This window comes from Chiloscyllium punctatum, chromosome 17, assembly GCF_047496795.1.
Source record: "Chiloscyllium punctatum isolate Juve2018m chromosome 17, sChiPun1.3, whole genome shotgun sequence".
NCBI lineage: Eukaryota > Metazoa > Chordata > Chondrichthyes > Orectolobiformes > Hemiscylliidae > Chiloscyllium > Chiloscyllium punctatum.
The window spans coordinates 89,421,655-89,447,067 of NC_092755.1; the positions used below are offsets into that span (position 1 = coordinate 89,421,655).

General features: G+C 41.3%; 1 protein-coding gene across 2 annotated transcripts in view; it reads right to left on the reverse strand.

The window, feature by feature from the left end:
• The window catches only part of asphd2 (aspartate beta-hydroxylase domain containing 2), a 44,094-nt gene that overhangs the window by 13,587 nt on the left and 5,094 nt on the right, over positions 1-25,413 (reverse strand). For both annotated transcript variants that reach the window (XM_072587847.1, XM_072587848.1), the window contains exon 2: positions 17,294-18,425. In XM_072587847.1, the coding sequence (XP_072443948.1) occupies positions 17,294-18,179 (886 nt within the window). In that variant the 5' untranslated portion in view covers positions 18,180-18,425. The remainder of the gene's footprint in view (positions 1-17,293; positions 18,426-25,413) is intronic.

The window sequence follows — 25,413 nt, forward strand, 5'->3', positions numbered from 1 at the left end:
CCTCCGGGTGCTCCGGATTCCTCCCACAGTCCAAAGATGTGCAGGTTAGGTGAATTGGCCATGCTAAATTGCCCGCAATGTTAGGTGAAGGGGTAAATGTAGGGGAATGGGTCTGGGTGGGTTGCGCTTCGGCGGGTCAGTGTGGACTTGTTGAGCCAAAGGGCCTGTTTCCACAGTAAGTAATCTAATCTAATCTAATCTAAACAAAGAAAATTACAGCACAGGAACAGGCCATTCGGCCCTTCAAGCCTGCACTGATCCAGACTCTCTATCTAAACCTGCCGCCTATTTTCTAAGGATCCTGTATCCCTCTGCTCCCTATCCATTCAAGACACATCTTAAGTGACGCTATCTTGCCCGCCTCTACCATCCCATTCCAGGTACCCACCACCCTCTGCGTAAAGAACTTTCCACACAAATCTCCCTTAAACCTTTCTCCTGTCTTCTTGAACTCGTGATCCCTAGTAATTGAGGCCCCCACTCTGGGAAAAAGCTTCTTGCTACCCAACCTGTCTTTACCTCTCATGGTTGTGTAGACCTCAATTAGGACCCCCTCAATCACCGTCTTTCTAATGAAAATAATGCTAATCTTCTCAACCTCTCTTCATAGCTAGCACCCTCCATACCAGGCAACATCCTGGTGAACTCCACTGCATCCTCTCCAAAGCATCCACAGCCTTTTGGTAATGTGGCAATCAGAATCATTTGCAGTATTCCAAATGTGGCCCAACCAAAGTCCTATTCAACTGTAACGTGACTTGCCAACTCTTGTACTCAATACCCCAAATGAAGGAAAGCATGCAATATGCCTTCTTGACCACTTTGTCGATCTGCGTTGTCACTTTCAGGGTACAATGGACCGGAACACCCAGATCTCGTACATAACTTTCTCCAGGGCTTTCCCATTTACCAGGACTTTCCTATTTACCAGGAGAAACCAAGGACCGTAGATGCTGGAGATCAGAGTCAAGATTAGAGTGGTGCTGGAAAAGCACAGCAGGTCAGGCAGCATCTTTGGAGAGAAGTCAGAGTTAATGTTCCAGATTGAGTGGCCCATCATCAGAACTCAGTGTATCAGACCGTGTAAGTGCAGCAAGACATCTTGCTCCTGTACTTGAATCCTTTCACTATACCATTTGCCTTGTTAATTGTGTGCTACACCTACAGTGACTGGTGTAAAAGCTCACCCTGGTTTTGTTGTACAATCCCCTCTCAATTCAGAGGCAGCTAATAAACTGCTTTCCTGCTAATGCCCCCAAAGTTAATAACTTCTCAATTTTCCACATTACATTGCATCTGCCATGCAACTGCCCACTGACTCAGATTATTGAAATCACACTGAAGCATGTGTGTCCTCCTCACAGCTCACCCTCCCACCCAACTTTGTGTTCTTAGAAATTTGGAGGTATTGTATTTCATTGTATATATTAATGATTTAGATGAAGCAATGAATAACTGGGTGTCCTAGCACTGATCCCTGCAGTACCAACTAGTCTCTGTGTACCATTCAGAAAAAGACCTGTTTATTTTTACTTTGTTTCCAGACCATCAACAAACATTCTATCCAATTCAATGCAGTACCCTCAATCCCACGTACTTTAATTTTAGAACATAGAACATTAAAGTGTAGTACAGACCCTTCGGCCCTTGATGTTGCACCTGTGAAACCAATCTAAAGCCCATCTAACCTACACTATTCAAACACAATTTTATACGCTAATCTCTTAAGAAAGCCTTATGAAAGTCCAGAGAAACCACAACCACTGGCTCCACCTGATCAATTCTATGAGTTACATCCTCGAAGACATCCAGTGGATTTGTCAAGTGTAACACCCCTTTCAAAAATCCATGCTGATTTGGTCTAATTCTCCCACTGTTTTCCAAAAGCTCAGCCATTAAATCTTTTAGAATGGACTTTGGCATTTTCCCCACAACTGATGTTAGGCTGACTGGTCCATAAGTCACAGTTCTCTCTCTGCCTCCCTTTTAAAATAGAGGGGTTATGTTAGCTACTTTCAAATTTGTTCTAGAGTCGGAGATTCTTGAAAGATGACTATCAATGCAACTGCTATTTCTCAGGCTACACCCTTAAGTACTCTAGTATGTGGATTATTAGGCCATGGGGATTTATCAGACTTTGATCTCATCAACTTGTCCAACCCATTTCCCTATGGATACTGATCTCCTTCAATTCCTACCCTGCACCGAACCCCTGTGATTTCCAAAATTTCTGTTATGTGGTTTGTGTCCTCTTGTGATAGATTCTTGTTAGGAAATCAATGGCGGGTAGATGAGAACGTAGAATTTGAAACACTAATACTGATCTTTTGGAATGGCACAGCAGGCTTGAGTAGAATGGTCTGTATATGCTCTACATTTTTGTGCATGGGTGTTGTAGCAAGTTTATTGGAACTCTGATAATTGAGGATACTAATTTCTAATTCCATTCTGTCCGAATCCAAATACACCATACATCAGCACAAATTCAGAACTTCACTTTACCATACACAGGTGTGTCAACTAAAAAAAAGAGAAAGCTTGAAGATGACACTCAGCAACAAATTAAAAATGAACCTTGCCTTGGCCCAATGCTCTTTAAGGACTAGTTTTGCTCTGAGAAGTGCCTTGAACCATTAATCCATGAAGGGAAGCCAATAAACCACTATTTAGAAGTTTAGCAAACCAGAAGTGTATTAAAGAATTAATACATGTTTAAGAAAAATATTTCAGTCACACTTGCAATTACAAAAGTCATTATCATTATCCTGTCAACCCCGGTCAGAATGAGACATTTCCTGGAAAAATTGTGGACCACAATTTAACCAAGTATATACAATGTTAGAAAAGTCCCTTCCCCTTTTGAATTATACATGCATATGCATTCAAAGTCAAGATTTATCTGAAAGAGCGTTGATTCATTTCTATTGAAATCCTCCTGTTCTAAATATGATGCATTATTTCTAGGTAAGTGCATAATAATCTCAAACAAGACGATTTTCCCCTCCTTTCTCTCTCCTCTGATCGCCTTCTCCCACAGGTGAATACTTTACTGGGCACCCTGTTAAGTTAGGAATTCATGATGAGTCTGACAGACACTCAGATTACCCTTTAAACCCAAATGACAAGGCACTAATGTGCGAGGATCACCTTTGTTTATAAAATATAGGTGATTTCACTATCTCAAACTGCAAAAATCCGGCTAAGGAAGTAAAAATTATATGATACTTTTGGCTTTAAGTGTTTGCCATGACTTGGAGGTGCCGGTGTTGGACTGGGGCGTACAAAGTTAAAAATTAAACAACATCGGGTTATAGTCCAACAGGTTTATTTTAAATGCCCTATTTTATATGCATTTGCCATTTTTGCTATGAAAAACACATGTAGCATGGGCATGTAAAATCCAGCATTATGATTCTATGATGAATCAATTCATAAATGCAATGTTGCCATATCATGCAGATCAACGGTACACATGTTTTTTCCTTTATATTTTGGAAGGTATTTTCTGGGCAACTTATAGGGGCCAAATCTTTTTATTTTTGTGTCTTTAAAACTAAGTTGCAATGAGAAAGAACTGCTTTAAAAACGGATTTATTGGGGGCGGGGGGGGGGGGGGGGGCGGGGGGTGGGGTGGTGGGGGTGGAGAGCAGTTACATAATTTCACAGCAAGGAACTTTCTACCCATTGCGAATGCTATCTTAGTGGCTGGGGCTCCTATAAAGACATGAGGGAAGAGCAGGCCAGAGTTGTTTAGAAGGGAATACTGGATTAGTGGTGCTGGAAGAGCACAGCAGTTCAGGCAGCATCCAACGAGCAGCGCTGCTCGTTGGATGCTGCCTGAACTGCTGTGCTCTTCCAGCACCACTAATCCAGTATTTGATTTTCAGCATCTGCAGTCGTTGTTTTTACCTTGTTTAGAAGGGAAGCCTAGCAGGGAAGGCAGGGGAAGCAGCCGAGGAGTAATTCAGGAGGCATAGCAGAAAGCAGCAGCAGCGCACTAAGGGGAGGATGAGGCAACCATGGCTGACAAAAGAAGTCAGGGACAGCATAAAAATGAAAAAGCATACAATGTTGTGAAAACCATCAGGAAGTCAGAAGATTTGGAAACCTTTAAAAGCCAGCAATAAGGAGCCAAAAGATGAAATAGGAGGGTAAACTAGCTAGTAATATTAAAGAAAACTGCAACAGATTTTTTTTTACATTTATAAGATGATGAGAGTGAGCCAAGAGTGGACACTACACCACTGGAAAATGAGGCTGGAGAAGCAGTAACAAGGAACAAAAATGGCAACAGCACTTTGCCTCAGTCTTCATGGCTGAAGACACCAGCAGAATACTGGAACTTCAAGACAGGTGGGGGCAGTGGCGAGTGTAGTGACCATTATGAAGGAGAAGGTGCTGGGAAAGCTGAAAGCGGAAGGTGGAAAAATCACCCAGAATAGTTGGACTACACCCCAGGGTTCTGAAGGAGATAGCTGAGGAGATTGTGGAGGCACAGATGATGAGCTATCAGGACTCATTGGAGTCAGGGAGAGTCCCAGAGGATTGGAAAATGGGTAATGTAACACTCTGGGTTAAGAACAAAGACAGAAGATGTGAATTCTGGGTGATTAGCCTCACCTCAGTGGTTGGTAAGATTTGAGTCTGTTATTAAGGATGAGATTGTGGAGTATTTGAAAGTGCATGGTAAAATAGGGATCAGCCAGCTCAGCTTTGTCAAGGGAAGATCATGTCTGATAAATCAGTTAGAATTCTCTGAACAAGTTAGACAGCCAGTGAATGTGATTATTTAGATTTCCAGAAGACCTTTAACAAGGTGCCACATAGGAGGCTGCTCAATAAGATTACAGCCGATGGTGTTATGGGTAAGGTACTGGCATAGATAGAGGATTGGCTGACTGGCAAAAGGCAGAGTGTGGGGAATCTTTTTCAAGATGGCAGCTGGTGACTAGTGGAGTTCCACAGGGGTCAGTGTTGTGACCACAGCTATTCACATTATACATTAAAGATATGGATGAAGGAACTGAGAATATTGTTGCTAGGTTTGAAGATGATACAAAGATAAATGGTGAAATAGGTAGTGGTGAGGAAGTAGGGAGGTTGCAGAAGGACTTTGACAGGCTACAATAACGGGCAAAGTAGCAGCAGGTGGAATGCAATGGGGAAGTGTGAAGTTATGTACCTTCGGAGGAAGAAGAGGTGCAGACTACTTTTTAAATGGGGAACGACTTTGGAAATCTGAAGCACAAAGGGACTTGGGAATCCTAATTCGTGATTCTATTCAGGTTAACACGCAGGTTCAGTTGGCAGTTAGGAAGACAAATCCAATGTGAGCGTTCATTGCAAGAGGGCTAGAATACAAGAACAGGGACGTACTAATGAAGCTATCTTCAGACCGCAATTGGAATATTGTCAGCAGTTTTGGGCTCTATATCAAAAGAAGGATGTGCTAGCCCTGAAGATGATGCAAGGAGGTTTACAAGAATCATCCTGGAAATGAAGGGCTTCTCCTGTGTGGAACTCTTAGTCTGTACTTTGAGTTTAGAAGGATCAGGAAGGATTGCATTGAAACATATAGAATACAGAGAGACCAAAGTAGAGTGGACATGGCTTCCATTAGTAGGAGACATTAGGATCTGACAGCATATCCATAGAGTGAAGGGAAGACCCTTTAGAACTGATAGAAGGACAAATTTCTTCAGCCAGAGGGTGGTGAATCCTGTGGAACTCTTTGCCACAGAAGGCTGTGGATACCAAGTCATTGAGTGTATTTAAGAGATGGATGGTTTCTTGATTAGTAAGGGATCGAGAGCTGCGGACAGAAGGCAGGAGAATGGGGTTGAGAAATATCAGCTATGATCACTTGGCGGAGTAGACTCAATGGGTTAAATGGTCTATTTAAATGGCTCCTATATCTTGTGGTCTCGTGATCTTCCTGCAAAGTGCAGACGATCAGAAGCCAAAGAGTTCTTTACAAGTGGAGCTGATTGATTCTTGGCTAAGTGAGCTGGCTGGAACTAGAAATAAGTTACAGAGATACAGATACAGAGAAACAAAGATACCGGAATACATGCAATAGGTCTTCAAAGCAGAAGTTGAGATTACAACAATTTCATTTTATCAATTACTTGGGTGCAGGAACAGTCTTATTTTTGGGTGCAGAAACAGGCCCTTTGACCCAACAAATCCACAATGACCCTCCGAAGAGTAACCCACCCAGCCCCATTTCCCTTTGACTAATGCACCTACCCTATACATCCCTGACCACTATGGGCAATTTAGCATGGCTAATTCACCTGACCTACACATCTTTGGACTATATCTACATTTGCTGTGGACACTAAGTCAAAAATCACAGAAACTAGTCAAAAGCTGAGAGCAGAAAGCTGTAAAGGGACTGATGAATTTAAGCAAAACAGTGGCATGTGAAACTCACTGTTTGTAGGTTGGAGTTTATCCATTCTGAACCCAATAAAGACAGATCAAAGTGTTTCCCAAAGCTGAGAGATTTAGTGATCCAGGTATCAAAACCAGTAAAGACTAGTGAACAAGTATGAAATATAATTAAACTATTGACAATTATCTCAAAAAGAACGGGAATAAATACATTACAGCTCTTTAAAGCTCTGGTCAGAGGTACATCTGGAGGTACAGCATTCAGTTGTGTGTGTACATCTCAAGATGAATGGATATTTTGAATTTGAGGAGATGCAGTATGGATTCACCAAAACTACACCAGGACAAATAGAATTAAATTATGAAAATAGGTTGAATACAAACAGACTTGTATTCTGTGGAGTACAGAAGATTAAAAGATGATCTAACTTGGGTGGCTAACATAATGACAGAATTTGATGGGGTCAGAGGGAAGTTATTTCGTCTGGTGGGACATACTGAACGAGGTGGTAAAACTACAACTTGCGCCATTCAAGATATCAGAAAGCACTTCTCCACCAAATTTTCAGAAACTGAAACCTCCAAAGCAGTGAGAATTTCAAAACCAAGATTGTCTTACAAAAATATATCAAAGATATACAGGGCTCTGAAGTTAGGGTGAACAGATGGAAGATACAAGTGAGCTATAGAGCTAATAACTGAATTGCACAGCTTTGTTCACGTGTTAAATGCACAGGCTGTACTGCTGGATTAGAAAACACAAAAGGTTCAAGCACTTACATAATTGTGGGTGGCCTGGAGTATGTACTAGAAACAGTGAAGTTGTCCGTCATAGATAACTCTGTGCTGCATTCACTGAGCTTGTGAAAAATTTAAATTAATCATACATATTCCAATGCTGGAAAGTAATCTGCATATTACAACTGAACAGCTATTCACCAGCATGCAAAATATGTCTCTCATCAGTCAAACTCAACAGATCAGCAAGTCCCATTTATCATATTGGTAGGAACCAACATTCTGAATTTATCCTTATGACCTATTGGAGTGCCAAGATGTTGAACTTGAGCCATTAAATGAAGGCCAATGCATTTTTACTGCAGAATGTCCAAGCTAATTTACAGTATTAAAATACACACGAGAAAAAACAAGCATTGGAAATCATAAGATGACAGAGACAAGAATCGAAGTCAGAAAGACCGAGGGTGGAGGCAAAGAAACACAAAATGAGTGAGGGGAAAGGTGGGGAGGGAAGATGAAGGAAAACCAAACTAAAGCCAAGAAAACAAACATAAGGCAACGATAGATAGATAGAGGGAAACGAGATCCACTGTTTACAATACTTAGGAGTTGGAGGTGCTGGTGTTGGACTGGATTGGACAAGGTTAGAAAGCACACAACACCAGGTTATAGTCCAACAGGTGTGAGATTTTCGACCTTGTACAATATCAAGGACGAGTGGATTTGGTTAAAAAATTTCAGAAATAAACTTCGGAATAGAAGAGATAATGTAAGCAAAGGAGGTGGAAGAGAGAAGAAGAGAGAGAGGCAAAGATGGTTTTCAAGTCGGAGATGTACAACACCGAAACAAACCCTTCAGTCCAACTCGTCCACGCCGACCAGATATCCCAACCCAAACTAATCCCACCTGCCACATACCCATCTTAAACCCTTCCTATTCATATACACATCCAGATGCCTTTTAAATGTTGCAACTGTACTAGTTTCCACCACTTCCTCTAGCAGCACATTCCACACATGCACCACCCTCTCTGTGTGAAGAAGTTGCCCCTTAGACTCTTATGTCTTTACCCTTTCACCCTAAACCTTTTCCCTCTAATTCTAGACTCCCCCACCCCAGAGAAAAGACCTTGTCTACTTACCCTATCCATGTCCCTCATGATTTTATAAAGCTCTATAAAGTCACCTCCCAGCTTCTGACCAGGGAAATCAGCCCCAGCATACCCAGCCTCTTCCTATTGTTCAAATCCTCCAACCCTGGCAACATCCTTGTAAATCTTTTCTGAACCCTTTCAAGTTTCACAACATCCTTCCGATAGGAAGGAGACCAGAATTGCACGCAATATTCTAACAGTGGCCTAACCACTGTCCTGTATAGCTGCAATATGACTTCCCTACTCTTGTACTCAATATTCTGATCAATAAAGGAAAGCATACCAAACGCCTTCTTCACTATCCTATCTACCTGCGAATCCACTTTCCAGGAGCAATGAACCTGCATTCCAAGGTCTCTATGTTCAGCAACACTCCCTAGGATCTCACTATTAGGTGTTAAAATCCTGCTAAGATGTGCTTTCCCAAAATGCAGTACCTCGCATTTATCTGAAGTAAACTCCATCTGCCACCACTCAGTCCATTGGCCCATCTGATTAAGATCCTGTTGTTATCCAAGGTAGCCTTCTTCGCTATCCACTGCACCTCCAATTTTGGTGTCATCTGCAAACTTACTAACTGTACCTCTTATGCTCACATCCAAATCATTTATATAAATGACAAAAAGTAGTGGACCTAGCACCGATCCTTGTGGCATTCCACTGGTCACAGGCCTCCAGTCTGAAAGACAACCCTCCACCACTACCCTGTCTTCTACCTTTGAGCCAGTTCTGTATCCAAATGGCTAGTTCTCCCTGTATTCCATGAGATCTAACCTTGCTAACCAGTCTCCTATGGGAACCTTGTCGAATGCCTTACTGAAGTCCATATAGATCATGACTACCGCTCTGTCCTCCTCATTCCTGAGTTTTTTGAAGTAACAAAATCAGGTTTGAGACATAGTTTCCCCACGCACAAAGCCATGTTGACCATCCTAATCAGTCCTTGCCTTTCCAAATACATGTACATCCTGTCCCTCAAGATTCCCTCCAACAACGTGCTCACCGCCGATGTCAGGCTCCCCTGTCGTAGTTCCCTGGCTTGTCCTTACCATCTTTCTTAAATAGTGGCACCATGTTTGCCAATCTCCAGTCTTCCGGCACCTCACCTGTGACTATCTATGATACAATATTTCAGCAAGAGGCCCAGCAATCACTTCCCTAGCTTCCCACAGAGTTCTAGGGTACACCTGATCAGGTCCTGGGGATTTACCCACTTTTGTGTTTCAAGACATCCAGCACTTCCTCCTCTGTAATATGGACATTTTTGAAGATGTCACCTCTATTTCCCTACATTCTATATCTTCCGTGTCCTTTTCCACAGTAAACACCGATGCAAAATACTCATTTAATATCTCCCCCTCTCTGACGGCTCCACACAAAGGCTGCCTTGTAGACCTTTGAGGGGCCCTATTCTCTCCCGAGTTGCCCTTTTGTTCTTAATGTATTTGATTCTCCTGGACTCTCGTTGCCAAAGCTTTTTTATGTCCCCTTTTTTGCCCTCCTGATTTCTCTCTTTAATTAAACTCTTACTGCCTTTTTCCTCTAAAGATTCACTCAATCTATCCTGTCTATTACAGACATATGCTTCCTTTTTTCTCTTTGCTAAACCCTCAATTTCTTTAGTCATCCAGCATTCTCCACACCTACCAGCCTTTCCTTTCATCCTAACAGACATATACTGTCTCTGGACTCTCATTATCTCATTTCTGAAGGCTTCCAATTTTCCAGCTGTTCGTTTACCTGCGAACATCTGCTCCCAATCAGCTTTTGAAAGTTCTTCCCTAATACTGTCAAAATTGGTCTTTATATTCAACCTTTAGATCTGGTCTATCCTTTTCCGTCACTATTTTAAAACTAATAGAATTTTGGTCACTGGCCATAAAGTGCTCCCCCACTGACACATCAGTTACCTGCCCTGCCTTATTTCCCAAGAGTAGGTAAAGTTTTGGATCTTCTCTAGTAGGCACATCCACATACTGAATCAGAAGATTTTCTTGCACACACAAATTCCTCTCCATCTAAACCCTTAACACTATGGCAGTCCCAGTCTACTTTTGGAATGTTAAAATCCCCTACCATAACCACCCCATTATTCTTACAGAGAACTGAGATCTCCTTACACATTTATTTCTCAGTTTCCCTCTGACTATTAGTGGGTCTATAATACAATCCCAATATGATCATCCCTTTATTTCTCAGTTCCACCCAAATAACTTCTCTGGATGTATTTCCAGGAAAATCCTCCCCAAGTACAGCTGTAATGCGATCCCTTATCAAAACACCACTCCTCCTCCTCTCTTGCCCCCCTTTCTGCCTTTCCTGTAGCATTTGTATTATGGAACATTAAGCTGCCAGCCCTGTCCATCCCTGAACCATGTTGCTGTAATTGCCCAGTTCCATGTTCCTAACCATGCTTTGAGTTATCTGCCTTCCCAGTTAGGCCTCTTGTATTGAAATGAATGCAGTTTAATTTTAGTGCTACCTTGTTCTCTTTGTCCCTGTCTGCACTGGGTTGCTTCTTTTCTCAACTATACCAGTTTCAGATTGATCTCTTTCCTCAATATTTCCCCCGAGTTCCCTTCCCCCCCACACACACCCCACCACCTTACTAATTTAAATCCTCCCAAGTAGTGCTAGCAAATCTCCTGCCAGTATATTAGTCCCCTTCCAATTCAGGTGCAATCCGTCCTTCTTGTACAGGTCACTTCTACCCCAGATGAGATTCCAATGATCCAAAAATGTGAATCCTTCTCCCATACACCAGCTCCTCAGCCACGCATTCATCTGCTCTATTCTCCTATTCCTACACTCACCAGCTCATAGCACTGGGAGTAATCCAGATATTGCCACTCCAGGACCTCCTTTTTAAATTCCTGCCTAACTCTCTATATTCTCCCTTTCAGAATCTCAAGCTTTTCCCTTCCTATGTCGTTAGTTCCAATATGACCAATGACCTCCTGCTGGGCCCTCTCTCCCCCTTGTGAACATTCTGCACCCTCTGAGATATCCTTGATCCTGGTACCAGGGAGGCAACACACCATTCTAATTTTTTGCTGCTGGCCACAGAAAATCCATCTGTGCCTCAGATAGAGAGTCCCCTAACACAATCAATCTCTTGGAACCCAACATACCCCTCATTGCATTGGATCCAGTCTCAATACCAGAAAACTTGGCCGTTTGTGCTACATTTCCCTGAGAATCCATCACCCCCACATTTTACAAATCCCCATTTCAAACTAGTATGGTGTTAACGACAGAAGACTTCTGCACTAACTACCTACCTACCTCTCTTACCTCTCCTGGAGTTAACTCATCTATGTGACTGTATCTGTGACTTTTCTCCCTTCCTATAACTGCCATCCATCACACCCCCTTGCTCTTGTAAATTCCTCATTGCCTCTTACTGTTGCTCCAACCGATCCATTTGATCTGATAGGATTCACAACCAATGGCATTTATTGCAGATACAATCCTCAGTAACATGTAAACTCTCCCTAAACTCCCATATCCAACAAGATGAGCATACTGAGCATACTAAGGGCATTTTTGCTTCTTCCAGTCTGCAGACCCAGAAAATAGCACCATCTTATTCCTCTCCAAGACACTGTCCCAGGCTAACTTAATACTTATGGCTTATATTTTTAAGTTTAATCAAGAGACATGTCTCAATAAAAACACTTAAGAATGAAAGAACACACTCTACTCATTACTGCAGACTTACAGCAAGGTCCCAGGGCCACACTTAAAACTATTCATTTTTCTGTCTCTGTGCTGTGAGCTCCCCCAAACAGGTTCCTCCAAGTTAAGTTGTGAATTTCACTGTTTGTTAATTTCCCCAGACGCACTCAGATGTCCAGCAATACATGAATTCAACAGCAAAGACAGTAACTGCGCAGGTTCACTGCCATGTCAGTTAGCGGTGTGGGTTTCTTTGTGTGCCTCGTTTTCTCTCTCTCTCTCAGCTCCAGTTCCCTTATAAGTTAGATGAGCTGCTGACCCTGAAAAATGCCTTCTCTCCAAAGGACAGCAGCTCTCCTCATAGGAAATTGGAATTGAGACCATGCTGCAAGATCGTCATGCAAATAGTATTTTCACCAGGACTGACGGCAGTGCACACATGCCTCATGGGTACTTTGCTGCCCTTTACCTCAACACTTAAAAAAAGTTACTTTCTTTTCAAAAGAGAATATATGTTTCCCTCCATGTCAAGTGATTACTTGTGACAGAAACTGGCTTTTAGTGCTTCACCCAGGTGACCATTCTTGTGCATGAAGCTTAACAGTGACTGCAAGCAGAAATTTCAATTGTATAATGACAAGATGTTGGTTGCGATCATTGAATCTCTTGCTATGTCACTGAATGTTATGGGAAGATCGTTAGATTATCTCTTGCTGGAGGCAGATATTGCCTGACATTGTCCAGATTTGGGCTGACAAATGGCAAGAAACATAAGTGCCATATTGTCCAGGATTTGCTGCACCTGGAGCTGGGTTACTTCAGTATCGGAGAACTCATGAATAGTGCTGAATAATTTGCAGTCATTAGCAGACATTCCAATTTCTGACGTTATGACAGAGGTATAATTCCGTGAATATGAATATGCCAGGCTATTGCTTGACTCGTCTGAAGGACGACTCAGGTGATCAACAGGGTTGTGTTTACAGTTGTCACTTCTACTGCCTCAGTCGATATCAGATGGTTTCATTCTAGCAGTTGATATGACTATATGGCTTATGAAGCTATTTCAGAGGGACATTCAGAGTCAGCCATATTGCCGTGGGTCTGGAGTCATATGCAAATCAGACGAAGTACAGCCAGTAATTTGCTTCACGAAAGGACATTTGTGAACTGGATGGGTTTTTATGACAGCTTAAAATGGTTTGATGGTCATTACTTGACTTTCAGTTCCAGATATTGAAATCATGGTGTGTGCCATGGTGAGATTTTAATCTGGGTGTCCAGAACATTAAATTGATCTCTGTATTATTAGCCCAGTATCAATACCGCAGGGCTATCACCTCCCATTCTCCAATCAAACTCAGAAGCTTTTCTGGTCTGTTTTCTACAACAGGATAAATTTATTCTGTAGTATACTGTAAGTCATTAGGTAGTGTTCAAAACCTTTATAGAGGGGCAGCACGGTGGCACAGTGGTTAGCACTGCTGCCTCACAGCGCCAGAGACCCGGGTTCAATTCCCGCCTCAGGCGACTGACCGTGTGGAGTTTGCACGTTCTCCCCGTGTCTGCGTGGGTTTCCTCCCACAGTCCAAAGATGTGCAGGTCAGGTGAATTGGCCATGCTAAATTGCCCGTAGTGTTAGGTAAGGGGTAGATATAGGGGTATGGGTGGGTTACGCTTCGGCGGGGTGGTGTGGACTTGTTGGGCCGAAGGGCCTGTTTCCACACTAAGTAATCTAATACATAGAACATAGAAAAATACAGCGCAGTACAGGCCCTTTGGCCCTCGATGTTGCACCGACCCAAGCCCACCTAACCTACACTAGCCCACCATCCTCCATATGCCTTTCCAATGCCCGTTTAAATGCCCATAAAAGAGGGAGAGTCCACCACTGCTACTGGCAGGGCATTCCATGAACTCACGACTCGCTGAGTAAAGAATCTACCCCTAACAACTGTCCTATACCTACCACCCCTTAATTTAAAGCTATGACCCCTCGTAATAGCTGACTCCATACGTGGAAAAAGGTTCTCATGGTCAACCCTATCTAAACCCCTAATCATCTTGTACACCTCTATCAAATCGCCCCTAAACCTTCTTTTCTCCAATGAAAACAGCCCCAAGTGCCTCAGCCTTTCCTCATACAATCTTCCTACCATACCAGGCAACATCCTGGTAAACCTCTTCTGCACTCGTTCCAGTACCTCCACATCCTTCCTGCAGTATGGCAACCAAAACTGCACACAATACTCCAGATGCAGCCGCACCAGAGTCTTATACAACTGCAACATGACCTCAGGACTCTGGAACTCAATTCCTCTACCAATAAAAGCCAGTATGCCATATGCCTTCTTCACCGCACTATTTACCTGGGTGGCAACTTTCAGAGATACATACTAAAGTATCACAACATTAATCTGGATCTAATGTTGCTACAATAAGTCTGTTCTCATGGTTTCATGGGGACATTGTACTTAGTGACATATTCAATCACCCTCATCTATGATTTCCTGTTGAATATATCCACTGACACTCACTGGTAAACACTTCTAGAGTATCTCTCAATATAATGACAATTACATCATACTCATTTACTCAAGTATGGGGTCAGATGGATAGTCCTGACAGACATTGAAAGGAAGAACGAACATAGGTTTACAAAGTATTTCTGTAAACATCTAGCATATGGACGCAGGATGCTTCACAAGGCCTTAATTAAGATATATTCCAGTACTCCACTTTTATCAAAGAAAGGCAGACCTGAATCAAGACAACACCTTTCTCAACCACAGGAGGTTCCCAAAGCACTTTCACTTTTGACGTTTAGTCATAGTTGAAACGCGGCAGCTGATTTATGCACAGTAAGTTCCCATTATCGCGAATGCAATAGTGTCTAGAAAATTGTTACAATATATTGCTGATTTCATAGGATGTAGGCAAGGCCAGCATTTGTTGACCATCGCTGATTTTCCTCGAACTGAGTGATGTTAAAAATCAAGCACATCTTTATGGATCTGGGATCACATACAGGCCAGAGAAAATCATGATTGCACCAGATATGTTTTTACAAACTTGGTGATTCTTATCATTGTCACCATTACCCAGATAAGCTTTATATTCCAGATCTATTAAATGAATTTAAAACCCACCAGCTGCCTTGATGGGATTAGAACTCAGATTCCTATATCACTAAGTAGGGCTTTTGGATGACTAATGCAGTGACAATCAATACATTGTTGACTAAAGGATAAATATTATCCAGGAAACTGGGGAAAATTCCCAATTCTTCTTTAGAAGAGTGCCATGGGATCAATTATCTAGGTATGAGAAAGCTGATACAGGTCGTTCTGCTATAACACGCATTTCGTTAACACAAATTCACTATAATGTAATTGACGAATTGGGGACATTGTTTTCTAAAGCACAAACTTTTGAAACATGTGTTGGCTGTAGTGCGATTAAGAGCTGTCTCTAAAGCTCAATTTTTCTATAACACTGGGTTGCACAAGAATACAACCATTGCATTATTGAAGAGCTACCTGCAAGTTTAAATATCTCAACACAAAATGCCATCTTGGGAAACGCAGTGGTCCCTCAGTAATGTTGAAATGGATAGCCAGATTTTCAAACTGTCTTGGACCCATGACATTTTGATGCAGAGGAGCACAGGGTGCCAAATGAGCCATGGACAACACAAAAGAGAGTAAAAGGAATTCTGCTAGCTAACAGCCCAACTCAACTAATGCCATCAAATTAAAAAGTAACTGGTCATTTGTTTCACTGGAATAACTTACGCAAAATAGTCACAATCTTTTCAATGAAGAACAATGAAGAACACCTTTAAACAATAAAGTGCCACAGGAGCACCATAAAAAATGTCTCTGCACATAGGAGTTCATAAAAATACAGGATGTCAAAGCACTGCAAAATTCGTACTTTTTCATTATAACCTAGATTTTACTCAAATTTGTCTCAAATTTCTGAGAAATTGTTTTCTATTTTTTATTTATTCATTTGTGGGATGAGGTACCTTTCGCTAAGCCAGCACTTATTGCCTATCGCAGAGAGCAGTTAGGAGTCAACCACATTCTGTGGATCTGAAACCACAAGTAGGCCAGACCAACTAAATATGTCCTAAACAGCGTTAGTGAACTGGATGGGTTTTTCCAGAAACCAACAATAGATTCGTGGTCATCATTAGACTCTTAATTCCAGATTTTTATTGAATTCAAATTTCACCATCCTGCAAACTTTGGTCCCAAGACAATTCCCTGGGTCTCTGGATTAACAGTCCAGTGACATACCACTAAGCCATTGCCTCTCCTATGGTAGTCACTAAGTGAAAATACTATTATATGGTTCTCGCAAAACAAAAAGTCAGCAAAAATATTAGTAAAAGTTTGTTACATGATTGACACTAACTGATAATGTCACTTAGGCAGGGAGCATGATTTTAAAAAATAGAAAATAGCATGCTGAAGCAGAAGAGAATGCTTTTCCTGCAGGTATTTACACAGAAAGACCGACATTACAACACAGAAACCAGCCATTCCATCCCATTCAGTCAGTTTTAGTTTTTTTCTGCGATGTGAGCAAATAATTGAAATCACATCCAACTGCTTGTTTCTGAGCCCCTTTGTCTCCCTCTCCCTCATTTTGGCAAAGAGGAGGTTGGGTCAGTCTACCAGTGGTTGACTGTCACAAATAGAAAAATTGTAAGAGACAGCATTGGTAAAATGCTTGTGTTAAAAAGAATAAAGCATATGAAGCTGCAGAATACAGTACGAAGTAGCAATATTTAAGAACAAGTGAGGGGGCTTTTTGAAGAAAATAGGTAAAAAGAGAAATGGTTACTAGGCAAGTACATAAGATAAGGAACTAGTAGTCAGATAGAAGATAAATAACTTCAAGGGGATGTTAGGCAATTCTCATGTATTAACTTGGATGTGTAATTGACGTTGGGCTTGAGAGGACAAGATTTTGAGGTGACTTGACTCCTGAAGTGGTCAAAACCTATATTTTCTCACCCAAGTGAATACAAACAATTGTTCTGATAAAAATTAGGGAAAACAGTCAGTCATGGTGCAATCTAATATAATGTATAGGAACGTGCAATGAATTACTCAAACAAAGGCTGACTATGCAATGTTTTATCCAAGTCTAAAGATGCATCATTGTGAAATCGCATACAAAATCCTTGAGTGGCTGCCTAACTGCAAAACATGCAACATTTGAAGATATTATAATGAACACCAAACAGTACCTTCACACCACAAACTGAACACAGATTATGATAATCATCAAAAAGTTAAATACTCACGAACCTAAATGGCAGCGGATCCGAACATTCGTGGGACCATAGTGTTCAGTAATGAGTGTTTCTGGGCTCATTACGGAGAAACAGGCATTCCCAAAGACATTGTTACTGATGAAAGTGCGAAGACTGCCAAGCAACCGGTACGTCCGAGGGCACCTTCTGCAATTATTGGAAATGCATATGCCCTGGTTAACCAGATAGAAGGTGAACCATTCGCCTCTGGGTGTGCTGTTAACCTTCCAGCCCTGTGGAAGGCTGCAGTTTGAGAATGCCTTGAAGATCAGTTCAAACTCAGCCAAGATAGCTTGGTAGTTTCGTTCCAGTAGCTCCACATCGTGCTTCTGAGCATCACGTGAAAAATAAGGGGTTGTTGGCAAATCAGGTAGGAAGAAAACTTCTGGTTTTTGAATGGATGACCTGTTGTTCAAATACCGGCTCTGTTCCCGGATTCCTTTATGGATCCGTCCCATTCCTGACCATGAATAGTGCTTCGCATATTCCTGCAAATTGTGATAAAGCTTCTGACTGCGTCCCTCATTATGAGTGCACCTTACACAATCGGCGGACTGGCAGTACATGTAACCATTTTGCAAACCATTTACATCGGTGCTCTGCATCATGGCATTCACTGGTGCATAGTTGCGAGGCTGCTCACTGCCTACATGGTAACAATACCACACAAAAAGTGCCAGGGTGCAAGCAAAGGTGGTCACTGCAGTTACATCACAGTCTCTCAGTGCCTGCAAGCTCGCTAGAACTAAGTTTTTCATTTGGTCCAGTGTCAGGTCCCAGTCTGTGAACCACTCTATGAACATGTTCACAAGATTCCGGTTAGTTTGTTGTAACAAGGCAATACTGTCAGTTCTCGACTTTTGCAAAGGCACCCACACCATGCAGGGTTAGTAATTTATTTAATGGAAAAGAGCAGTCGTGGTCTAATTGACAGGCAAGGATGGCATCTTGGCTCCCGAGCACTGTGTCAGCAGCCAGGAAACATTTAGTCTGTCTGCACATCTCACAGAACATACACATTACCACAATCTTCCTGCTGCATAGAAGAGAAACAGCAAGCCTCGATTTAGATTGCTGTTTTATAGAGCATCTGGTTGTAAATCAGCATTGCTAAAAGCCCCAGGTTCCTACAAATAAAGAGCATAGAAACAAACATATACATACAGACAATTAGTTTCATATTAAATTAGATATAGAGTATTACGGACTTTTTTTGACATTTAAACATGGTTTTGTTTTAAGTCAACCTTCTGATTTTTATAAAGGCAAGAATTTTTATTAAAAATGGAACACTGTGCAACTGAGAATAAATTATACAAAATTCCAGAAAAATAAAAAATCAGCTTATAACAATTTAATAGTGTAAAACCTTGAAGATACAGCATTGGGCAAGGATGCAGGGTTGACTAAAGTGATAGGCAGGTCAACAATTATCAGATACATTTTGTGTTCTTAGAATCCAGCTAAATTTAAGTCAACATAAATGTTCCCATTATACACAAGAGGACAATCTGAAAGACTATTAGCTAAAGGATGAGTTGGGTGAATCATTAACGATAAGCACTAGATTAAATTTTAAATAGTTTCTTTTCGGAAATAAGCCTGTATTTCTGTATTTTAAAACCCACCCACCCACGTTGAAACAAAAAATATAACATCAGTGACATATCTGTCAGGAAAGATTTAAAAGAGAGAGAGAAGACAAATAGAGCTTTTATAATTAAGACCTGATTTTGATTGGCTCAAAGAAACTGGTTCAAAATGTGGGTGAGCAAGAACTAGAGGGCACAAGTCCAAATAGGCTCTTAACAGATCAATTAACTTTAGGAGGAAGTTCTTTGTAGAGAATGTTGAGAATACACAAAAACCCACCATATGGAGTAAATGAACCAGACAACATTCATTCAAGGGGAGGCATGAAAAATATGAGTGTAAAAAGAGGAAAGTGCAATGGGAAAGGTGGTGAGCAATAAATAGCCAGACTGGTGGCATCTCTGAAGTGCCAATACCGACATGGTCACTTTCTGTGCTAAAGATTTTATGTAGTACTGTAAAGTTAGCACACCCCAAAGGGAACTGAAGAAATTGGAAGAAGATGCCCTTGCACATTCCACTATGTCCAGTTAAATTTAGAAATGTATATAACATTGTTTCATGCAAATTAGAATTTGTGGAAAGCTACTGGTTTACTGCACTATAGGTGCAATCTTACAAACATTTCCATTAAAACAAGGTCACTTCATTGTGTCAATGATATAGAAATGCACCAACATAATGGCGCTCTTTTAATGTTCTGTGGCTGCCAATTCCTATCACACCTGGCTCTCCAAACCTTCTCCACCAGGCCTGTGCCAGCTTACCAAATAAGCATTGCCAAGTGTCAGTTTCCTACTTTTTCTCCTAAAATCTGCATGTTGTTCCTTTTCAAGTAACCATCTAGTTCCCTTTTTGAATACACAGGCAGTACATTCCAGATCTTAACCACTCACCACATGAAAATATTTGTCCTCTCATTACTTTTCCTTTTATTATTCAATCTGTGCCCTCTTATTCTTGATCCTTTCAAGAGTGGGAACATTTTCTCCCTATTTACATCTCCAGATTTTCCTTCAGCCACCTCTTCAAGGAGAACAGCCCCAGCTTCTCAACCTTCATAATTGAAGTTCCTCATTCGTCGAACCATTCTCATAAACTTCTGCAATTTGTCCAATGACTTTTAACCTTCCCAAAAAGTGTGGTGCCTGGTATAGGAGGTAATACTTTATTTGAGGGTGAACTAGCATTTTTTAAAATAAATTAAGCAAAATCTTTGCTCTTGCTCTCTATGCCTTTAATATTAAAGGCTACAATGCTGAATGCTTTAACTGCTTTCACAATTACGAGGCCACCTTTAAAGATCTACGCATTTATACTCCCAGATCTTCCTGCTCCTGCACCCTCTTTAGACTGTACCCTTTGTTTTGCCTATGGTCTTCCAACCAAATAAAGTAACATTACAACTTCTCTGCATTGAACTTCATCTATCACCTATTTGCCCACTCCAACAACTTGTGTATGCCCTTAGAAAGTTCTATGCTATCACCCTCATTGTTTACAATGCTTCCAAGTTTTACTTCATTCGCAAATTTTGAAATCGTACTGTGCACACCAAGGTCTAGATCATTAATATACATCAAGAAAAGCAAGGATCCTAACACTGACCAGTGCTGAACTCCACTGCTAACCTTCCTAGCCTGAAAAACATCCACTAACCATTACTGTTTCCTGTCATACAGCCAATTATCCATTCACGTTGCTACTGACTCTTCTATTCCGAGCTACAACTTTGCTCACAATTCTTGTTGTTCACAACAGGATGCACTGTCTCATAGTTAAATTGCCCAAATTACCATGGCCAGCATAAACATATATTTTCCTTCTCCTGCATTGAACCAGATTTGAAAAAGTAAACTAATTCCAATAACATACTTACCCTAAAACACAAATTATGTTATGAAAGGCTGTATTTAGATCAATACTTCCATATACTTTAATAGTTTTCCCAAATCAAATAAAAGCCAAAAGATCAGTTTGTCTGAAGTTACTTTGCTGACAATTTTCTCCTTTCTGATGGAGAATGTATTAACTATTAGGTGCACTGATTCAAAAACAGAAAATGTTGGAATATTCAACAGGTGAACAGCCAAGGCATTGACCAAATGATATGCAAGAACCTAAAAGTAGGAGCTGGAGTAGGCCATGTGACTCCTCAGGCCTGCTCCGCCATTCATAGCTGATCTTATTGTGGACTCAGCTCCACCTACCCGCCAACTCACTATAACCCGTAATTCCTTTCCTGTTCAAAAATCTATCTTTGCCTTAACAACATTCAATGAGGTAGCCTCAACTGCTTCACTGCACAGGGAATTCCACAGACTCTCAACCCTTTAGCTGAAGAAGTTCCACCTCACCTCAGTCCCAAACCTGCTCCCCCTTATTTGCCCCTTAGTTCTAGCTTCACTCACCAACAGAACAACCTCCCTGCTTCTATCTTATCTAGTCCATTCATAATTCTGTATGTTACAGAAAACCCCTCCTCATTCCTATAAATTCCAATGAATAGAATCTCACGTCTACTCAATCTCTCCTCATAAGCCAACCCCCTCAATTCCAGAATCAACCTAATGAACCTCCTCTGCACCCTGTCCAGAGCATCCTTTCTCAAATAAGATGACCAAAATTGTACACAGTACTCCAGGTATGGCCACACCACATACAACTACAGAATAACATCCCTGCTTTTAAACTCCAATGAAAGACAATATTACATTTGACTTACTTACCTGCTGAACCTGCAAACTAATGTTTTGTGATTCATGCATAAGGACACTCAGGTCCCTCTGCACAGCCATAATCAGTTAGCATTATTGAGTAGTTACATATGCAAAATGGGTTTCTTCCAACTATTAGCTGCAATTTTGACAAAAGTAGTTTGAAAACTTTACTGTTAAATGACCATTTAACTCCTTATATGCTGGTCTAAGTGAAAATTGGAACAGCATGACTTTCTTTACTCTCTGTCAGCTATACTTTGAAATGCATTGGCTTCAAGCTCTGGAACTCCATCCCTCAATCATCTTTAGGATGCTCCTTCAAAATTACCCTGCTGTTCAAGTGTTGATCACCAGTGTGAATATCTCTTATCTGCCTTGATTTTTTTTAGCTCTCGTGAAGTTTCCTGCATATTGCATTTACTTATTACAGCACCTTTAATGCAATTATTTTTGTTAGAGTCAAGCACAGGTACGCTTCCAGCAGGGGAGAATGGAAACAATCAGTGAGGGAATGCTGGCTAATTTGCCCACTGCAGTCCAGAAATACTGAGGGTAACTGCTGATTAACATCATCCCTTATCCACTCCTCTTCCCAGCTGAAACAAGTGAACTCAGCAAAGGCTGCTAATCAAACCAGAGACCTTCGTGAATAGACTTTGCACTAAGTTGAGCAACCGATTCGGTTTTGTACCAATGCAAATACTACAGTTCTACGTGAAAATATGATTTAATGAGCAAATGCATGAGCTAGTGCTATACAGTTACACTGACTCTATTTAATTTCTAAGAAATTTTAACAGTTAGGGGAAGTACTAGTGCATTTAGCAGCTTTAAAAGTGGGTAATTCTACAGGCATAGATCTGACATATCCCAGGCTGTTAAGCAAGGCTAGCGAGGAGATGTGAAGGGCCTTGGCAATAATGTTTAAAGCCTTTCTGGTCACAGGTGGTGGGTAAATTATTGGAAAGGATTTTGAGGGACAAACATTTACATGTATTTGGAAAGGCAAGGACTGATTATAGATTGTCAACATGGCTTTGTGCATTGAAAATCATATTTCATTAACTTGATTGAGTTTTTTGAAAAAGTGACAGATTGATGAAGGCAGAGTAGTGGATGGTGTCTACATGGATTTCAGCAAGGAACTTAACAAGGTTCTGCATTGTAGACTGGTTAGCAACATTATATCACACGGAAACCAGGGGAGAACTAGCCATTTGGATAAAAAATTGGCTTGAAGGTAGGTGATAGTGGAGGGTTTGAGTTATAGGGAGAGGCTGGATAGGCCAAGGTTATTTTCCCTGGAGTGGAGGCTGAGGGGTGATCTTATAGAGGTTTATAAAATCGTGAGGGGCATGGACAGGATGAATAGCCAAGGTTTATTTCCTGGGGTAGGGGAGTCTAAAACTAAAGGATATAGGTTTAAGAAGAGCAGGGAAAGATAATGAAATGCACCAAAGGGGCAGCTTTTTCACACAAAGGGTAGTGGGTGCATGGAATAAACTGCCAGAGGTCATGTGGAGGCTGATATACTTACAACATTTAAAAGGCACCTGGTTGGGTACATAAATAGGAAGGGTTTAGAGGGATATGAGCCAAATGCTGGCAAATGGGACTAGATTGATTTGGTAAACATAGACAAGTTAGACCTAAGTGCTGTACAATTCTGAGTCTGTGACTCTGTAAGGCGAGGAGCTAAAGAATTGGAGGATTGGTAATGTTATCTCATTGTTAAAAAAAGGGAGGAAGGGATAGACAAGAAAATTACATGCCAGTCTAACATAGGTACTGGGGGAGTTATTAATAAGAATTTGGAGGGCAGAATATATCTGTATCTCATAAGATACAGATTAATCAGGGAGAGGAAGCATGAGCAAGGAGAATGTTGCGTTTGACAAATTGGATAATGTTTTTTGAGTTGTAACCAGCAGTACTGATGAGGGTAACACAATTGATGTGGTCTCAATCACCTTCAGCAAAGCTTTTGAGGAAGTCCCATGTGGCAGACCGGTCATATAAGAAACAGCTCACAAGACCCAAGGCAAAGTGGCACACTGGATCCAAAGTTAGCTTAGAGGCAAGTAGAAGATGATGGTAAAGGCATGTTTCGGTAACTTCAATGGGCTCGGTGCTGAGGCTTTGCGGTTGTGAAGTTCAATACTGGTCTAGACATAAATGCAGCAGGATGATTCCAGCACAAATAGCACCCAAAATTGCATCAGTTTTAAAATACAGCTTTCTCTCAAAAAAGAATAGCCTTCAGATTTCTGCTGAAGCCAATATGCATATTACCAAATGGAAATAAACAAAGAAATGTGGCTGCGGAGGTCTGAATCAAATTGCTGCTGAAACTCAGGTCTGGTAGTAACTGTGGGAGAAAACAGAGTTAATGTTTCGAGTTAGGGGACTCTTCAACTGAAGATGGGAACACCACCAGAAACCAGGGCAGTGTTTTGAAATTTAATCTGAACAAAAAGCTTGAACCAACATTCTCAGATATGTTTAAGAATGATGATTTATTACATTATCAGTGGCGACCTCCAAGTGAAGTGAAGCTGTTGTCTCCCACTTTCTATTTATATCTTTCTCCTGGATGAGTTCCTGGGGTTTGTGGTGATGTCATTCCCTGTTCGTTTTTTTTTGAGGGGTTGATAGATGGCATCTAGATCTGTGTTTGTTTATGGCATTGTGGTTGGAATTATGGCATTGTGGCTTCTAGGAATTCTCTGGCATGTCTTTGCTTCGCCTGTCCCAGGATAGATGTGTTGTCTCAGTCGAAATGGTGGCTTTTTTCATCCGTGTGTAAGGCTACGAGGGAGAGAGGGTCATGTCTTTTTGTGGCTAGCTGGTGTTAGTGTATCCTGGCGGCTAACTTTCTTCCTGTTTGTCCTACGTAGTGTTTGTGGCAGTCCTTGCATGGAATTGTGTAGATGACGTTGGTTTTGTTGGGTCTTTTAAGTTTGTTAGTTTTTGTTTGAGAGCTACTAGGATTCCGAGGGGGTCTTTGTAGTCTGGCTGTCATTTCTGAAACTTCTTTGATGTATGGTATGGTGGTTAGGGTTCCTAGCTGTGTTTGGTCTGCTTGTCGTGGTTTGTTCTTGAGCAATCTGCACACTGTATTTTTTTGAGTATCCGTTCTTCTTGAATACATTATATAGGTGGTTCTCCTCTGTTTTTCAAAATTCGTCTGTGCTACAGTGTGTGGTGGCTCGTTGGAATAGTGTTCTGATACAGCTTTGTTTGTGTGTGTTGGGATGGTTGCTGGTGTAGTTAAGTATTTGGTCAGTGTTTGTCGGTTTTCTGTACACGCAGGTTTGTAATTCTCCCTTGTCCTTTCTTCCGACTGTGACGTCCAGGAATGTGAGTTTGCTGTCGTTTTCTTCCTCCTTGGTGAACTTTATGCTTGTGAGGGTGTTGTTGATGATGTTAAATGTCTCTTCTATCTTGTTTCGTTTTGTGATGACAAAGGTGTCATCTATGTAGCGGACCCAGAAGAGACATTTAACATCATCAACAACACCCTCACAAGCGTGTACAGAAAACCGACAAACACTGACCAAATACTTAACTACACCAGCAACCATCCCAACACACACAAACAAAGCTGTATCAGAACACTATTCCAACGAGCCACCACACACTGTAGCACAGACGAATTTTGAAAAACAGAGGAGAACCACCTATATAATGTATTCAAGAAGAACGGATACTCAAAAAAATACAGTGTGCAGATTGCTCAAGAACAAACCACGACAAGCAGACCAAACACAGCTAGGAACCCTAACCACCATACCATACATCA